Consider the following 19,088-nt stretch of genomic DNA (forward strand, 5'->3'; position numbering starts at 1 on the left):
AAATTTCTGAACTGATCAGACAGATATTCTCGACCTCGATCGGATCTTAATGCTTTTATTTTCTTGTCTAATTGATTTTCCACTAAGGTCATAAATCTTTTAAAGCAATTTAAAGCTTCAGACTTATGAGAAATCAAATCGACATGTCCGAATCGAGTATAATCATCAATGAATGTGATGAAATAAACAGACCCGTGCCTTGCTTTTACATTCATTGGACCACAGATGTCAGTATGGATTAATTGCAAAGGAAATTCAGCTCTTGTTCCTTTTCCAAATGGTTTCCGTGTTGTTTTTCCTTCTAGGCAATGCTCACATATGGGCAAATCAACCTTTTTAATATTGCCCAATAAGCCATCTTTAGCCAATCTATTCATTCTTTGTTGGCCAATATGACCAAGTCTAGCATGCCACACGTTCACATCATTCTCATAAGAATCAGATGATGTAAATAAGGAATAACTAACATTAACTTCACAATAGTCAACATCTAATACAATGAAACCATCTAAGAAATATCCGGAACCATAATAACTTGTATCTAAAGACAAGTCTACACCATTTTTATGGAAGTTTACATTAAAACCAAGTCTAACTAAAACCAACACTGAAACTAAGTTCCGACGAATCTCTGGAGCAAATAGCACATCATGTAGGAACAACGTGCGTCCACCGCGCATAAGTAGTTGACAGGTGCCAATGCCTCTGACCTCCACTCTTGAATTGTTCCCCACGTATATCCACTTCGTTCCTTGTGGAACTCGTCGGAACTCCACGAAAGCTCCTCTGTCCTTCGCTACATGGTCTGTGGCTCCCGAGTCTACAGTCCACAAAGGATTAGATTCGGTTAGAAACACTGAACTAGACACATAAGTAGCATTTTCATGAATGCTAAGGGTTTCTACCTTCTTTGGTTCGCCACAGTCGCGAGCAAAGTGACCCTTCTTGCCACAGTTGAAACATTTCACTCTTGAAATGTTCTTCTTGAAAGGACGCTTTCCTTTCTCCCGTTGGTTGAGCCTCGGCTTCTTGCCTGAAGGACTTGGCCCCTTGCCTTTCCACTTCTTTGACCCAGCAGGGTGCTTCCTCTTGGAGCCCGAAACTCCATGTGAGCTAAAACCAGCAAAGTAAATATCAGTTTCTGGCTTAGCCGCCATGAGGCGATCCTCTTCCAGCTCAAGATGCCGCATAGCATCCTCGAAGGTCTTGATGCCCTCATTGTGGGTCAAATGGATCTTCATGTGCTCCCAACTTTGAGGCAAAGAGCGGATTACTGCCTGCACCTGCTGTTCATCAGTGAGTATGTGCCCGGCATCCTTTAGCTCACTAATCATATTCGACATCTGCCTCAAATGTTGTTTCATGGTCTTTCCATGAGACATCTTATATGAGTCGAAACGGATAGTGAGTTGTCTTAGTTTGGTCACAGAAGTTCGACCAAATCTTGATGCCAGTGCAGCCCACATGTCTTTGGCGCTCTGGAAACGTCCGAACTCTCGCATGATGTCATTGTCCATGCTGCTAGCAACGTAATGCGAGCAAGAGAGTTCTTTCTTTTCCAAACAGCAAAGGCATCTTTGTCCCTCTTGTGTTGGGCAGTTGTCCCATCCTCAGGTTCTTCCATAATCTGGTTTAGAGCTTCGAGTGCCTCTTGCTCTTCCAGCACATATTGAATCTTGAGACTCCAAATCTCATAATTGTCACCATTCAATTTTTCTCCCTTATTCAGTTCAGCCACTATGTTCTTAGTTGCTGAAGCCATCGTATCTGAACATTTCAGACACATACGCACGAGTTATTAAAGCCTATCTAAATGCTTCATCAGCATCATGATTACATAAACTAATCATATTAATGAATAGTTTCACAAAAGGTCTTAGAGTCGAAAGTTCACTATGTTCCCAATCATCGTCTAAAAAACCCAATTTGAAATTACCATTAACATAATCATTTATGTAAAGAAATTGGTTTTTCAAAAGTTATACAAACTTTGAAGAACTTCCCACATATTAACATAACATGTGATATGGCAATATAAAATGAGAAATCACAAAAAATTCATAGCCATATATATATATTTCATAACACATTCACAAATATTTAAGAACATGTAATAACAACTTGAAACATATACAGAATTGATTCCAAATTCCAAAAGAACAACATCAAGTGTACCAATCTAACACATAGACAGGAAAGGACTCATAAAATTCTTTAGAAAGTTTTATTTTCTTCGGAACATAAACAGAGGCTCCTGGAAAACCCCTAGATCCGGGCCATGATGTGCGCCTCGACCCATTCAATGCAAGGGTTGATGTTCTTCTTGCCCCAACCCTTATGTATTCTTGCACAAAATTCTCCACAAGCATCTTATAGCTTGGACCATTTAAGGTTTCTTTAACCTTATCAAGCATTCTTCCCAACTCATCAGGCATAGTGCATTTTAGGGCTCCGACCATTACATATCCCGGCATTACAAAACCGTTCCAAATGATATCCTGTATCATTTTGTTGACCTTGATGATGTGTGTCATCATATCATCTTTAGCGTCCCATCGATAAAGAGCTAGCTTGACTCTTAGGTTTTCAAGCTTCTCCTTTTGAGCTGCCGTTCTGGGGATTATCGGAGTGCGTCTCAAATGTACCATTGTTCCTGCAACGAATGCAGAACGAAGGATTACTTATAATCCATGATACATTAAGATAAGGAATGCTTATTCATATACATATGATCTAGCACTTGTATTTCAAAAAACTATAGAGAAATACTAGAGAAAATGCTAAAGAATATACCCCTAAGTATGTGTACATAGGGTTTATCGTGCATTTTCACATTCATAAGTGCAGAAAAACTGTAATATGAATACACCATAACGTAGAACATTCCGATACGAGCACGTCGATACCAAGAACGCCCAAATCGGAGTTCAAATGAGCTCGAACGGGCCGAAAGAAATAACTTGGTCATTCTGCCGGTTTGAACCGGTCCGGTCCGACCGGTTTGACCGTTCCGACCGTTGACCGGTCAACGGTCAACCGGTTTGGTCAACGGGGCCGGGTCAACGGGTCGGGCCAACGGTCAACGGGTCGGGTCAACCGGGTCGGGTCAACGGTCAACGGGTCGGGTCAACCAGGTCAACAGGGTCGGGTCACCGGTCAACCGGGTCGGGGTCTCGGGTCGGGTCATGGTCCGCTTCTGATGACGTCACGATGACGTCATCATCGGCGGTTAGCGGCGACCGACGCGCCCTTTCGCACGGCCGCGCACGCGCCGTCGCGCGCACGGGCCTTGCCGGCGCGTGAGGGCGCGTGCGGCGTCCTCCGGCGACGTGCCGCCCATCATTTTGCTCGTCTCGACGAGCCCTTTCCGGTATTGTCAATAAAAATTAAGTTTTGACGAAAAACAAAATCGAAACATGTATGAACAGTTCGGTGACGAGACGAAAACGAACCAAAAACAAGGCCGAAACGAAAAAACAAGCAGTATACACTTCAATGGAAGAGACGGTACACATGCATGATCGGGAAACAAGTAAACGGGCTCTGATACCAATGTTGGGAAAACTCAATTCCCGATCGTCGTGTTCGAAACATATTCGGAACGAATTCGATCAATGCGGAAAACGTGCCCAAGGATCATCAACTTGTATCACCGATCGTACAGGCATATCACACAACGAACATACCCGGTATTGTCACAGATTAAGAGCCACTTTGCGCTTGAGAGTTCTACGATCGTCTTTCGTACTCACGTGCGTTCCGAAGCAAAAACAGAGAATACGTTGTGTCGAAGGAATGTGTTTGCACATATGAAAAAATCACTTACTTTTTTCCAAGGGGTGCCTTCTATTATAGATAGGCAAATAACTACCTCGTGGGCCCTTGTGGCTCACGGGCCGGGTTTGGCCCATCTTGGCCGGTCCACCCAATATGTCTTACACCGATCCAGAAGGCTTCTGGGCTCTCGCTTCTTCGACGGATGTGTATGGACCGTCTTTCTCTGAACCCGTGACTCCGGCGGCGGCGGCGAGCGGCGAGAGGCGATCGCCGGCGAATGCTGGTGGCCGCAGACGGTGGCGGGTTTCCAGCGCCGATCGGCGTTCGACGAGAGGAGATTTGGCGGTCGAGCGCTGCTCTGTCTCCCCGTGTTGGGCTGAGTTTGGAGCCCAAATCAGATCAAAATTGACGCCTTTTCCACAGTCAGTGGTTATTTTTATTCGTCCATCATTTTTTTTATTGCCCATTTATTTATTTATTTATTTATACACATATCACAAAATGTGTATTCAATTTTGTCGGCAAAATATCAGGTGTCAGCAAAGTTATGCATGTATGTGCACATAGGTAAAGGTTACATGAGAAATAAGACGGGGTGAACAAAAAAGTTTGTTTTCGAAACTTTTTTTTTCTGAAATATTATGGTTTATTAAAAAATTTATTTCATGGACAGACCCTAATATTATGGGTGAGTAGTACAGGTGGAACCTGAAGCCTACCCGTCGGAACCTGAAATCTACCCTGTCACAGGTTTCGAGATCGGTTCCAGGGTCTAACAGGTTCTTTTTCTAAGGTTAAAAATAGAATTGAGGGTTAATGTTTTCTAAATCATTAATTTTCCATAAAAACATCGATGTACAAACTCAACAAAATAGTCTTTGCTGAACATCATATTACCACAGAAAATACCAGAGCGCAGCCACCCAAAATCTAATGAAGAACATGCCATCCTTATTCAATTTCGATGTCTTCGCCGTGTCGTCAAGTATTCAGTTAGAATCCCCCCCCCCCCCCCCCACACACACACACATACTGAACATTATTTTCTCTAATGTGGACGGTTAGTTCATATATCACAATTTCACGAATATTTAGAGTAATTGTCTCAATTTAGGTCCCGTTTGTTTCGCGAAAAATAAATGATTTAAAAAGTGTTGTCCTAAAAATGATCATTTGTATTTTCTTCATTGTGGACAACAATTTATGCCTAAACATCCCTGTGAACAATAAAAATATTTTTCGTTTATTCATTTTTGTAAGCGATCATTTTTAGGAAATATTTTTCAGACCGTTCACTTTTCACAAAACAAATGAAGCCTTAAAGTAAGTTTAGCCAATCTCAAGTTAGACCTATTTACCCAACTTTTGTCGAATCGATGTGATCTTGGGAGCATTTGATTGGGTAAGTAAACCCTTATAATTCGAAGATACAATTTCTACTTACTTTCATTGGTGCGGCGGGTCGACGTGCGTGTAAACCCGTGTCGAGTACCGAGGCTAACATTGATGGTTAGGAACATTTTGATAATTTTGTAGCCGAATTAGATCTAATTCTGAAAGTTATGATAGCGCTTTCCAAACATATATTGCCGAAGTTTGGCTCATTGTTTCACTTCGTTAAGGCCTTAGGAAACCATGGTCATAGTTTTTATTCTAGACTATATTGAATAGTTTTGATTTAATGGTCAGATCACCAAGGTGAGTCGACTTATCAGTTTTCTGCCTCTAAAACGCCTTGCATGTCATGATTTTTAAGAACCTACATGCTTTACGAGAATCACTGTTAGACCCTTGATTTCGAGGTATTAGGCGGGCATAGGCCATTAGACTCGTGCCGGACGTGAATCGCAAGCACTGGACGGCAACGAGAATGAGTCTTATGGCATTGCGGAAGGATCTGTCTATGCCACCGGGGCACTAGTTGCTGCTCTTGGATCACCCAAATGCCAAGGGGGGACTGGTTTCACGATCGGAGTGAACAAGCACAGGACCGAGTGTATGATTTTGGCTGATAAGGATTTTGGGAATTAGCACAGTTTGGATTAGCATGAGGGGGAGCTCGTGCATAGACAGGTGTTGGGCATGGACGGATCGACTTGAAGAATCGATGTTGGTCGCACATCACACAGACCATGTTCGCCCGTGTTCTCGCACGAGCCGCGTGAGCAAGTGAACTGGGCGTGTTGTGCGCCACGTGAGCAAGTGAACTGGGCGTGTTGTGCATGTGCAGACTGGTTGCTTAAAAGATCAGGCCATGAATACACAATCCAGGTAAGTGAACTTGCAAGCACGTGTGTGCGCTAGGCGGTGCCGAACTTGAGCAGGGGGCATCTCAGTGAGCACCAATGTGATTGTTCGACGTTGCAATGGTATTGCTATATGGGTTCCGAAGTAGGTGACAACATTTGAGGCCATAGGAGATCGGTCAAGAGGAACGTGATAACCGTCGCACACTTATACTTGTCTTGATATATCAAAATGTAACCGTATCCGTATGTATAAACACGAGCCGGACACTAGTAACCGTGTCCCTATATCTGAGAGGCCTTGTACTAATGTTGTAATAATCGGTCTTGATAAACAAAATTGTCGGGAGCATTCCTACATCACTTGCGCATCGTTGAAAACTCGGTATATGCTTGTGTTGTGGCAAATCCTTGCCCCTGTGCTCAATCCTCTCAAAGTGACCAGGAAGCATCAAGTGTCGTGCCCAATGTCCGTAAACATCGTCTGGTAGGTAATGTGCAAATAAGAGTGCTGCTTAGCGGTTCTCTAACCAGATAAATCCACAGGTGGCTGTGGGCGAGACATGACCAGTTTGGAAAATTCACGGTGTCCATCATCCTAATATTCAAGTATATGACTTCATATCGCAAAGCCGTACCGTTAAATAGGCTTATCGTAGAAGTTCATAATGTCATACCATACAATAAGTGCATGACATGCACAGCAATCCTCCAGACGGTCATAAACAAAAACAGAAATAAAAGCTCTAAAACCAAAATCAAGCCAAATACCTATTAATAAACTCATGCATTGGATTAGCATAAAAGATCTCGTAGATCACTAGAGATCTCTCAATAAGGAAGGATTCCTTTCCAATGGCCAAAAAAAACCATAGAAATCCATTGAAGCAGCTCTCCTGTCAATATATCAGTCTAAATCATGAGAACAGCATTATTCAAAACTGTAAGATGCTAGACCACCGAAGATGGCATTCAAGAGAGGCAAGAGTATGCAAGGGCTTTCTCCTCGCTGAGTTCATCTGCTGTCGCATCCATCTTCTTCCGCGAGAATTCATCGATCGGGAGACCTACATCAAGGCCACACCACAACATGGTCATGGCAAGAACACATACGCTAAGCAGCTCGCAAACCAAAAGATAAGACGAGTTTTCAAAACACATTTCATTAAAGGTAGAGTGACGTATGAAAGACGAAGCGAAAGATAAATATTTCAGACTAAACGCAGATTTTGGATAGAGTTTTCTAGAAAAAAGTGCAAATGATTAATATTGTAATTGGTTCTAATGGAATAATACGATTTTATATACCTTGCACAATGGTCCATTCTCCATTGCGACAAGTTACTGGGAAGGAATAGATGAGGCCAGCAGGCACATTGTAAGAGCCATCGGAATACACCCCCATGGACACCCACGTTCCCTGAGAAAAAGTGCAGTCCAAAGAAAAAACTTAAGAAAATACAAGCCAAACTAATAGCTGAACGAGATTGGGTGAAATGGAAAAGGTACCTCTGGAGTTCCAAGAACCCAGTCACGGATGTGGTCACAAGCAGAACTGGCAGCAGAAAGTGCACTTGAAAGTTTCCTGGCTTTAATAATCGCAGCACCACGTTGTTGTACAGTAGCAATGAATTCTCCGTTCAACCTTCAGCAAAAAATAATTTTACAATAAATTCACGAGACTCCCACCATGACACCAGCTAAATCAGTTAAAAATCAACTCAAAAGACAATTTTCCTCACCATGCATCATCCTTAATGAGTTCACGTACAGGTTTTTCACAAGATGGGGTATTAACAGTAGCATGGTTGACATCTGGATACTGAGATGATGAGTGATTTCCCCATATGATGGCATTTTTCACATCAGAAACTTGAACGTTCAACCTCTCACTAATCTGACCCAGGGCCCTATTATGATCCAATCTAGTTAAACAGGTAATATTTTTCTCAGGGATGGATGGTGCAAATTCCTTTAGAATCAATGCATTCGTATTTGCAGGATTCGCAACGACCAAAACCTGCAAAAGGAAGGAGAACACAAAATGCAGTTAGGTAATTAATGAACCAAACTTATGGAGTCACTTCATAAAAGATCAAATCTAATTAGTTGTGCATGATAAACTTAAGCTTTTGAAAATACAAGTAAAAAAAGCTCATATAACAGTGTACCAACATTTTAGTAATGTTGTGGCATCTACATTGCTTCTGTACTCACACTGTTTGGAATATCTTGCTGCCATAATTTCTATGCCCAAAGATGAAAACTAAAACATCATTGATGCATAGTCATCTCGGGACATTACTAAGTGTTAAATCTATTTGCCAATTAGTCGACCAAATATTCATGCAAAGGAAATTGAAAGATTCCACGAAGAAAGAGCATTTCACCCAAGTCATTCATAAAAAGGGAAGGAAAACATACCAAGTTTCCAAATCAAATACAAAATTTTGAAACTCAAACAGTTAAAAAATCAGGGTATTCTTTTAGGAATAAATTTTATTAAGTTAAAAAAGACAAGAGGTACAATTCACTAGCATGCCACAACGTCAAGACTCTTGTAATTTACGTCTCCCTACATCTAGGCCTCCGGCTCACACAATCCTTCGAAAAGAACATTTACCTTGCAATTGGCGGCTGCATGCTTTTCTAAAGCAGAAGCCTGGGACTTGTAAATTGAGACATTTTTCGTCATCACATCCTTTCTTTCCATGCCCTCTTTCCTTGGGAAGCCACCAACCATGACTGCAACACCAACACCTGTGCATGCCTCAACAACGTCGGTTGTAGCAACCACACCTGAGATTCAAGTGCCACATCATATGGAGTCATCATCAATTACTACATAGTAACTACAAAATCCAGTACAAGAAATTTCAACTTAGAGAAGCAACACAAACCCTTAAGGAGAGGGAATGCAGCATCGATCAATTCCATCTTAACACCATTCAGAGCCTCCGCAGCAGGTGGGATATCAAGCATGTGCAAAATCACAGGCTGGTCAGGACCCAGCATCACTCCCCTAGCGATCATAGGAACGAGGGCATATCCAATTTGCCCTACATGGTCAAAGAAAATCTCTAGTAATTATACATCTGAAAACTGAAAATGTCTATTAGATAGTAGCAGACAAGATAAGATTCCACTAAACATCTCGATTCCACAAAACAGGTGTAAGCCACATATCTTGGTTAGCAAATATAATGAACTATGTGACAATTAAGTATTGATACACATGTATCTATTGAGTAAATAAATTGAAGAAATCCAAAAGAAATAGCATAAACATAAGCGACAAGCAGATGCTTACAGAATAGATGGGGTACGGCACCAGTAAAAATCATGTGATCTAATAGGAAAGAACAAACTCGCACAAAATAAAGTGGAAATTGCAAAAGATGCACTCAACTAGTTTAATGCCACCCCAGCAAACCAATTAGATCATATTGTTCCAACAGAGCACGGAGCACTCGGCTCAGCTCATTCCACAACTCAAATAGATCATATTTCTCCAACAGATCACAGAGCACTCAGCTTATTCTATTGGCGATACCCGCTTTCATAAGCGCCCACTTGCTTTCGCAGATCAAAGTATCAATTCTAGCACACAGCACATAAACAAGAGAGAGTCGGCTACAAAGAACTCACGAAACTAAAGCTGTTCAGTAAAATTCCACACGACTCAGGATCCACTCTCACTCCTTATAACAGTACCCAATTCCACAGATCCAACAAACAATCGCGTCACAAGAAACCAGACCCGCAACCAAACAGATCCAAAACCAGATCGCCGCACCGAACGATCCAACGGCACAGATTCAGTTCCTCGAATCGTCCCAAAAAAACCCGACCAGACAATCAAGATAAGGACCGAGGCATCAAGAAACAGCAGATCTGAATCCGACAATACCTGCGGCGCCGGTGACGAGGACGCGGACGGGTTCCTTGGCCATGGACGGAGCCGGATCTAGAGAGCGAGCGAGAGAGCGAGCGAGAGGGTAGGGAGAAAGATGGAAGCTTTCGAAGGGAATTGGAGGAGACGAAAGACGAGGGACGGGGGTGGGAGACGGTGATATTTATCAGCGTGAAGAGTGATGCCGCTTCCCGAGACGATTGACGTTGACAGGTAGATGGCGCCGGGGGGCATTACTGTCATTTCCGTGCTTTTTGCGAGGCTGGGAAACGACAGCGTGCGAAGCTGCCGGGGATATTACCGCCATTTCCTCTTTTTTCGAGCGCTCTGCCCTTTTTTTAGTCAAGTCCCGTGATACTCGTCTCTCTGGGATCTATCGGATAAAACCGAGGTTTGATTTTTGCATTCTGCTCCTCTTTAACTTTTTATTTTTTGCAAATTGGACCTCATAACTCGATTGCAATATCAATTTAGTCCTTTAGTTGAGAGACTTTGACTTGATTAGGAGGGTTGCCATAACAAATTTTGAGAATTATGGTACCGTGGATTAGATTTTGTATGCTAAGAGCATGCTTATTTTTAGTCTGGAGATAACCGAATGAATGACCATTTTTCATTTCAATTTCCTAAGGAAGTCCAAGTTTTTGTCTAATATATAAGAAATCGTGATGAAATTTTAAGGGGTCTCGAAATGTTTTTATTCCTTTTTGACATGGGAGGTTCGACATTTAATGCGAATAGTCTCATTCAAGACTCTATGTATGTGTTCATCAAATTTGATTACAATTGGATGTCAACCAAACATAACACGTACCAAAAAGGAAGTTGAAAACAACAACAAAAAAAAAGAAATTTGAATTTGACAATACTTGCAACATCAATGACGAGAAGGCGAATGGGTTCCTTGGTTATTGATAGAGATTGAGATATAGCTCGAGAAAAAGAAGTAATCGAAATTCTTAAAGAAGAGGGACAATAACACAAATGATTTCCGAACTGTGAGTCAATGTATAATATCATTCCTAAATTTTTAATTTGTTCAATATAATCTCTGAACTATTGATAATATTTAATATATTCCCTAAACTATATGATTCAGGGATCACACTAAACATTAGACCGAATTTCATAAATCATATTGAACAAAATAAAATTTCACGGACGACGTTCTGTATTGAATCAAAGACCAATAACTATATTGAAAAAATAAAAAATTTGAAAACGCAATTAGACATTGAACTAAAACTGAGGGGCGTCTGTGTAATTTTTCCCAAAGAAAATGGTGGTGAATCGAGAGATCCAAGAGCGAGCGGGGGCTCGAGATCGGCAAGCATGAGATGGAAGGAGATTAGGCGGGTCAGCAGCGGTGCTCCCGAGATGACGTTGACAGCTAGGTCAAGCCGGGGGGACATAAATGTCATTCCGTGAAGAGGTTGTGAGGCCGCGATGCTTGATGCCTTGATGACGTAAACAGGACATGCCGATGCCAATAACAATTAGCAAGCGAATAAAAAAAAGCAAGCGAATATTCTTTAGCAATAAATAAAAAAAAGAAAAAAGAAAATAGCAAGTGCATGATTATTCTTTTTTCTTTTTTCTTTATCCACTTCTTTTTTTTTTTGGGTCAAGCCCAATGATATTCCTCTCCAGGGTTTCTAGGGGTCAAACTGTGATTAAGATTTTGCTCCTTTTGACTTTAATTTTGTTCCGATTGAATTTTCGAGCTTGATCATGACATCGATTCAGTCCTATTGCTGGGAGGCTTGACAACCATTGAAAACTATATACTGTTAATTAGAGTTTATAAACTAAAGAGCACTTTTAGTTTAGTTTTAAAGATAACCAAATGGCCATTTTCTTTTCAATTTCCCGTGAAAATCCAAAATTTTGTTCTGCCTTTAAAAAATTGAATTAATATCACGAAAAACTCCAAACTGGTACACATATGACAAATTTACTCAAATTAATTTTTTTACCACAAAAAACCTCAGACTGGTACACATGTGATAAATTTATCCTTCATTAGCTTCAGTTAAATTTTACCGTCAAATTACTGAGTTAGATGACCCGTGGCAATTGACGAGTGTATCAGTTTAGGGTTTTACCCTCAATTTGTTACAGTTTATGCTTTTCCGAGGTATTAATTCAATTTAACGGAGGGTGGATTTGTCACAAATGTACTAATTTGAGATTTTTTGTGGTTAAAAAATTAGTTTGAGATAAATTTGTCACAGGTGTACTAGTTTGGAGTTTTTCGTGATATTAATTTGACCAAAACTTTAGGAATCTCGAAATATTTTACCTTTCCCTTCTCGATTTGGGATGTTCAACATTGAATGTGAATAACATATCTTACGTAAGATGGAAGTCTAATTCAAAGCTAGTACTCGACCACCACCTCTCGATGGTTGTCACCCTTAGTGAGCCACCAAAAGGTGCCCATAGTCCCCGGGCAACGGCAGTGCCGACCCCCGTGTCAGCGGTCACCATCACCTCACACAGCCTTTCCCCTCTCGCTCTCTTTCTGTCCATATTGACCATTGTGTGACCACAAAGGTCTCTCATTTAAAATACCGTCCTACTCAATTTATGTATATATACTAGACATGACCGAGCATATGAAACGCATGTACTTTTGCTATGTACAATTCTCTAGTGAACTATTGCCTGCATCTATGTTTCATGAACATGAAACGAGTTGTCGTTGTACAACAATAACATTTTGTAATATTCATGATTTAAGGACCATAGGATATATTCTCGTGCTTACCACATACATATATAATATGATTTAGGAAGGAAAGAAGATGTAAAGGAAATTTTTGTAGATCATGCCGAAGGTTTATCTTCGTGATCGATTAAATACGCCGGCCAAATCGATTATAAGAAGGGCGATTGATATTGCATGCAAAAAAACTAGTGGTGGCGATCCATATGAATAATGTCCAAATATTGGAACTTCAGATATTGAGGATGTATCTATCTAGTCATGGCCACGGTTCGAAACCGGCGGTTCCGGTTCGTGGCCAAGTATGAACCGGAACCGGACGGTTCCGGGCCGGTTCATAATTTTTCTTTTCTGTTTTTTTTTTCTTTTTCTTTTCCTTTTCTTTTTTTTTTTATTTTCTTCCTCCGCCGGCCATTGCCGGGGCCGGCGGAGGTCGCCGGCCATAGCCGGGGCCGGCGGAGGTCGCCGGCCTCAGCGAGGGCCGCCCTCGCTCGGGCCGGGCGAGCGGCCACCGCCCAGATCGGGCGAGGCTCGACCTCCGCCGGCGTCGGGCGAGGCCGACCTCACCCGCAACCGGTGAGGCCGGCCTCGCCCGACGCCGACAAGGCTCGACCTCGCCGGCAGCCCGGCGAGGCCGGCGAGGTTGAACCCTCGGCAGATCCGGGCGAGGCTCGACCTCGCCGCAACCGGCGAGGCCGGCCCGAGGCCGGCGAGGTCGAACCCTCGCCCGGATCCGGCGAGGCTCGACCTCGCGGCGCCCCGGGCGAGGCCGACCTCGCTCGCAACCGGGCGAGGCCGGCCTCGCCCGACGCCGGCGAGGCTCGATCTTGCCTGCAACTGGCGAGGCCGGCGAGGTCGAACCCTCGCCAGATCCGCAGCTTCTTCTTTTTTTTGAACCGGGCCTTAGTTAGAAGGTTTAATGGGTAAGAACAAGTTACTGAATGTGATTGTTTGATACTGACGCTAGCCCTAATATGAGAAGTTAGTATCGTCTGTTACGTTTTAGAGGATGAATTGAATTCTTAATGAAGTATAGTACAAACTTGTAATGTGTTAATGGTAACAGAAACACATGGTAGATACTTCACCTATATGAGCTTAGGAGTGGTGCCGCTTCTTACGAAAGTTAGGGTTGCTTTCTAGAGAGCTCATGAAACAGGATCAAGCACAAGGCCATAATAGTCTTTGAGTAATATAGAACTTCTCATTGAAACAAGAGGTTAGTATATGTGCGGTATGTCCGATTCTATTATTTAAAAGTACAAGTTTAAAGCCGAGCTACTTGTCACTTTGATAGAGTCTTGAGGTACTTGTACTAAGTAAAGGTTTAACTCGAAAGAGACCTTTATGTATGTATATTAATCTCATGGAAATTATGGCTGTAATTTTTTTTTTATTTTAATCTTAGTTGGTATTTTGTTTTACAAACAAAGTGGGGGATTGTTGATTGTTTGTTTGTAAAACAAACAAAATAGTGCATTTTCTTTTGTCCCACATAGGAAAGTTTTGAGAAAGTGGGCCACTTTATAACCGTGAATATCTTCTTGCTCTTTAGAGTGAAGACAATGGGGTGTGTGCTAGTCCACACAATACCCGCGTGCGGTGCGCGATTTTGGCGCGATTATTAGGCGCACTTAGCACTTTGCACGCTTTGCGCGGCCGCGGTTTAATTAGCACTAATCCCTTTATATTTTTATCTTATTTCGTAAGGTTATCTTATTAATTTTTTATTATTTGAAAGGTTGTTTTTTGTTTATTAAGTAATTTTCGAAATTATGAAAATTCGGAATTATATATTTATTTATTTATTTATTTTATTCCGAATTTTATATGTGTCTTTCCAAGACAACTTTTGAAGATTATACTTGTTCGGTTTTCAATCTTTTCCGAAGGGTTGCATCTATTCAGTTTGCAACTTCTTCCGAAGGAATATCTTTGTTAGCTTTGCAACCTTTCGTGAAGAGTTGCCAATGTTCTTTCAGACCGATTTCTATATATGTCAGTTTTTTGGCAAGAAAGAAAAGTGAGATCAATTTCTTCAAGTCTTCTTTCGAAAACTACAGCCATCATTTTCTTTTGTTTCCTAGAGAGACCCTGGAGAAATACTAGAATTGCTATCTAGTATTCTCATTTTGAGACTTTGTTGTATCCTGGAGGATTTTTGCCGGTGACCATTAGCAACAATTGTGGGGCAAATAAATCCTTAAGGAAAGTGATATCACGCCTCAAAGTCCGACTTGATTGCTCTTTGATTCGAAGCCATTCAACTTTACAACAATCTTAAGGATTTATTTCTGTTCAACAATGGAGTCGGAGACAATCAAAATCATGAACCAAGACATGGTCAAACTGAATCGGTTCGATGGGAACAACTATGCTCACTGGAGGGACAAGATGATGTTCCTACTCACTGCCCTGAAGATATCCTATATTCTGGATCCAAAATTGGCGCCTATTGAAGATCCGAAGCCTACTGTTGAGGGAGAACAACCAAGTGCGGAAGCCGTTGAAAGGGTTAACAAGGATAAGAGGAAACGTGAGGAGGACGAATTGCTGTGTCGTGGACACATTCTGAATACATTGTCTGATAGATTGTATGACTTATTCACTGAGATGAAGTCGGCCAGAGAAATTTGGAACGCACTTGAATTCAAGTACAAAGCGGAGGAGCAAGGTACCAACAAGTATTTAATCGCAAAGTATTTCGATTTCAAGTTTATTGATACTAAGCCCTTGTTGGAACAAGTCCACGAATTACAAGTGCTCGTCAACAAAATTCGTGCCCTCAAAATTGAAATTCCAGAAACCTTTCAAGTTGGAGCAATTATTGCAAAATTGCCTTCAACTTGGAAAGACTACGGAAAAAGGCTGATGCATAAGTCGGAGGACTTCACCTTGGAGCAAATACAGAAACATCTTCGTATTGAGGAAGAGTCACGTACACGTGATAATTCTGTTTTGTATAATTCCAAGGTAAATGCTGTGGAAAGAAAAAGAAAATTCGGTCAGAACTTTAAAGTAAAGAACGGGCATACATTTAAGAAGACACACAAGAAGAAGAAGGGTTGTTGTTTTGTTTGTGGCAAACAGGGACATTATGCCAAGGACTGCATTCACCGCAAGAGCATATCAAAGGACAAGAACATTCCAACGGTGAAGGCAGATGCAAATTTGGTTGAAGAGAACTATGTGGCCATGATTTCAACCAAGTTTTCAAATATGAACATTGCTGAAATCAATGGTTCGATGGCTATGATTTCTGAGATCAATTCTGCCACTGTCCAATCCGGTTGGTGGTTAGATTCTGGAGCGACAGTTCATGTGTGCAAGGACAAATATTTGTTCAAGCAATTTGAAGAGACTGTCGACACAAATGCTCAAGAGGTCCTGATGGCGAATAATGCTCTTGCAAAGGTTGCTGGCAAAGGCACCGTGGAACTTGACCTTACTTCTGGAAAGAAGATAACTCTTCTTAATGTTTTTTATGTACCCGAAATTAGGAAGAACCTAGTTTCAATTGATTTACTTTGTAAGAGGGGTTTTCGAATTTTGTTTGAATCCGACAAGGTTATCCTGTCGAAGAATGGGATGTTTGTGGGGAAGGGCTATGCCAATGACGGCATGTATCAACTAAGTATCAATAATATTTTCGTATCTTCTGCTTATACTATTGAGTCTGCTTCTTTATGGCATAGTAGATTAGCACATATAAATTTTCGCTATTTAACAAATATGAAAAAGTTAGACTTGATTAATTTTAATGGCGAATTAGACAAATGTGAAATATGTGCTAAGTCTAAACTTATAAAGAAACCATTCCCTGGTGTTAATAGAAATTCGAATTTGTTGGATTTGGTGCATAGTGATATATGCGAATTCAATGGCATGTTAACTCGTGGTGGTAAAAGGTATTTCATTACCTTTGTGGATGATTGCAGTAGATATCTTTATGTTTATCTCATGAGGTCGAAGGATGAAGCATTCACCATGTTCAAGAAATATAAAGCTGAAGTAGAAAATCAATTGGAAAGGAAAATCAAAATTCTACGTTCAGACAGAGGTGGAGAATATTTCTTAAATGAATTTTCTTCATTTTGTGAAGAAACATGGTATTATTCATCAAGTTTCCGCACCATACACTCCACAACAAAATGGTATGGCTGAAAGGAAAAATCGATCTCTCGGAGAAATGGTTAATTGTATGCTTTCGAATTCAAAGCTACCAATTAATATTTGGGGAGAAGCATTGCTTACTGCATGTTATATTCATAATAGAATACCATCTAAGAGAAATAACGTGAGCCCTTATGAATTATGGAAATGTAGAAAACCAAACATGTCATATCTTAAAGTGTGGGGGTGTTTGGCATACTACCGAGTACCGGACCCTAAAAGAACTAAACTTGGTCCTAGAGCTATCAAAAGTGTCTTTATTGGATATGCTGAAAACAGTAAAGCTTATAGGCTTCTTGACTTAGAATCCAATGTCATTGTAGAATCAAGAGATGTTGAATTCTTTGAGAACAAATGTTCTACAGGTTCTGAAATTATTGAAAATAATTCAAGACCTATAGAAACTCATGTAGATTCTCAAGAGAAAGGAACAAATGATTCTAGAGACATGACTGAATTGAGGAGAAGCTCTAGAGCAAGAAAATCTAAGGATTTAGGTCCAGATTATATTACTCGCGTTTTCCTTGTTGAAGGAGATAGAGAAAATAACGTGGTAAATAAATACCCCATAGTATTAAATTTAGAAGACGATCCTAAATATTTTAGTGATGATATGTCTTCTAGAGATGCTTCTTTTTGGAAAGAAGCTGTAAATGATGAAATGGACTCAATTATGTCCAACAATACTTGGGTGTTAGTTGATTTACCGAAAGGATCCAAGCCTATTGGATGTAAATGGGTTTTTAGAAGAAAATATCATTCTGATGGCTCTATCCAAGCTTTTAAGGCTAGACTAGTGGCAAAGGGGTATAGACAAAAGGAAGGAATAGATTATTTTGATACGTATGCTCCTGTTGCACGTATAACTTCTATTCGAATTCTTTTTGCTATAGCTTGCATTTATGATCTTTGTGTTCATCAAATGGATGTCAAGACTGCTTTCTTGAATGGAGACTTAAATGAGGAAATTTACATGGAACAACCAGAGGGTTTCGTTCTTCCTGGAAATGAAAGGAAAGTATGTAAATTGACGAAGTCTCTTTATGGGCTTAAGCAAGCTCCTAAGCAGTGGCATGAAAAATTTGATTCGGTCATATTGTCTAATGGTTTCATCCACAATAGTGCTGATAAGTGTATATACTCTAAATTCACTAAAGACTATGGTGTCTTAGTATGCTTGTATGTTGATGATATGCTTATCTTTGGAACTAATATGACTGGAATAGTTGAGACTAAGAAGTATCTAACCTCCATGTTTAAAATGAAGGATTTAGGTGAAGTAGATACTATCTTAGGTATTAAAGTTAAAAAGCATGGTGGGGATTATTCTTTGAGCCAATGTGATTATGTTGAAAAAATGCTAAATAAATTTCAGCATCTTGGTTTCAAGGAAATAAGTACTCCATTTGATTCCAGTATTAAGTTAAATTATAATACTGGTAGAGCAGTAGCACAACTTGAATATGCGAGTGCTATAGGGTCTTTAATGTATGCGATGCATTGTACCAGACCTGATGTTGCTTATTCTGTGTGCAAGTTGAGTAGGTACACTAGTAATCCAAATATGGAACATTGGAAAGCTATTACTAGAATTTTTGGTTATCTTAAGAGAACTAAAAATTTAGGCTTGTTCTATAATAATTATCCAGCTGTATTAGAAGGATACACCGATGCTAGTTGGATTACAAGTGTGGGTGATAAATATTCCACTTCAGGATGGGTTTTCACTCTAGGTGGAGGTGCTGTTTCTTGGGCGAGCAAGAAACAGACATGTATAACTCACTCAACTATGGAGTCAGAATTTGTTGCTTTAGTGGCAATTGGGAAAGAGGCTGAGTGGATTAGGAATTTGTTGTTGGATATCAAATTATGGCCTAGTCCTATGCCTCCTATTTCTATCCATTGTGATAGTCAGGCTACTTTGGCAAGAGCTTATAGTAGTACCTATAATGGGAAGTCTAGACATATTAGCCTAAGGCATGAGTTTGTGAGACAATTGATTAAAGATGGTACCATAACAATTGTCTACGTGAGGTCAAGCAATAATTTGGCTGATCCTTTGACAAAGGCATTACCAAGAGATATGGTAAAAATGACCTCACAAGAAATGGGGCTGAAACCCTTTAATTAAAATCACCAGTAATGGTAACCCAACCTTTTTCTAGAACATCACTAGTTAGAAGGTTTAATGGGTAAGAACAAGTTACTGAATGTGATTGTTTGATACTGACGCTAGCCCTAATATGAGAAG

General features: G+C 40.6%; 1 protein-coding gene across 1 annotated transcript; it reads right to left on the reverse strand.

Annotated features, from left to right (window-relative positions):
* Positions 1-6,645: 6,645 nt before the first annotated feature.
* LOC115665479 (malate dehydrogenase) lies at positions 6,646-10,096 on the reverse strand. Its single transcript, XM_030587358.2, has 7 exons — positions 9,934-10,096; positions 8,924-9,082; positions 8,647-8,822; positions 7,766-8,043; positions 7,533-7,668; positions 7,332-7,443; positions 6,646-7,090 (listed from the first exon to the last, which is right to left on the reverse strand). The coding sequence occupies exons 1-7, from the start codon at positions 9,974-9,976 to the stop codon at positions 6,996-6,998; spliced, it is 999 nt and encodes a 332-aa protein (XP_030443218.1). The 5' UTR covers positions 9,977-10,096; the 3' UTR covers positions 6,646-6,995.
* Positions 10,097-19,088: the final 8,992 nt, after the last annotated feature.

The sequence above is a fragment of the Syzygium oleosum genome, unplaced genomic scaffold, assembly GCF_021117445.2.
Source record: "Syzygium oleosum isolate NSW1041296 unplaced genomic scaffold, Sole_v2.1 Sole_v2.01, whole genome shotgun sequence".
In the NCBI taxonomy this organism is placed as follows: Eukaryota; Viridiplantae; Streptophyta; class Magnoliopsida; order Myrtales; family Myrtaceae; genus Syzygium; species Syzygium oleosum.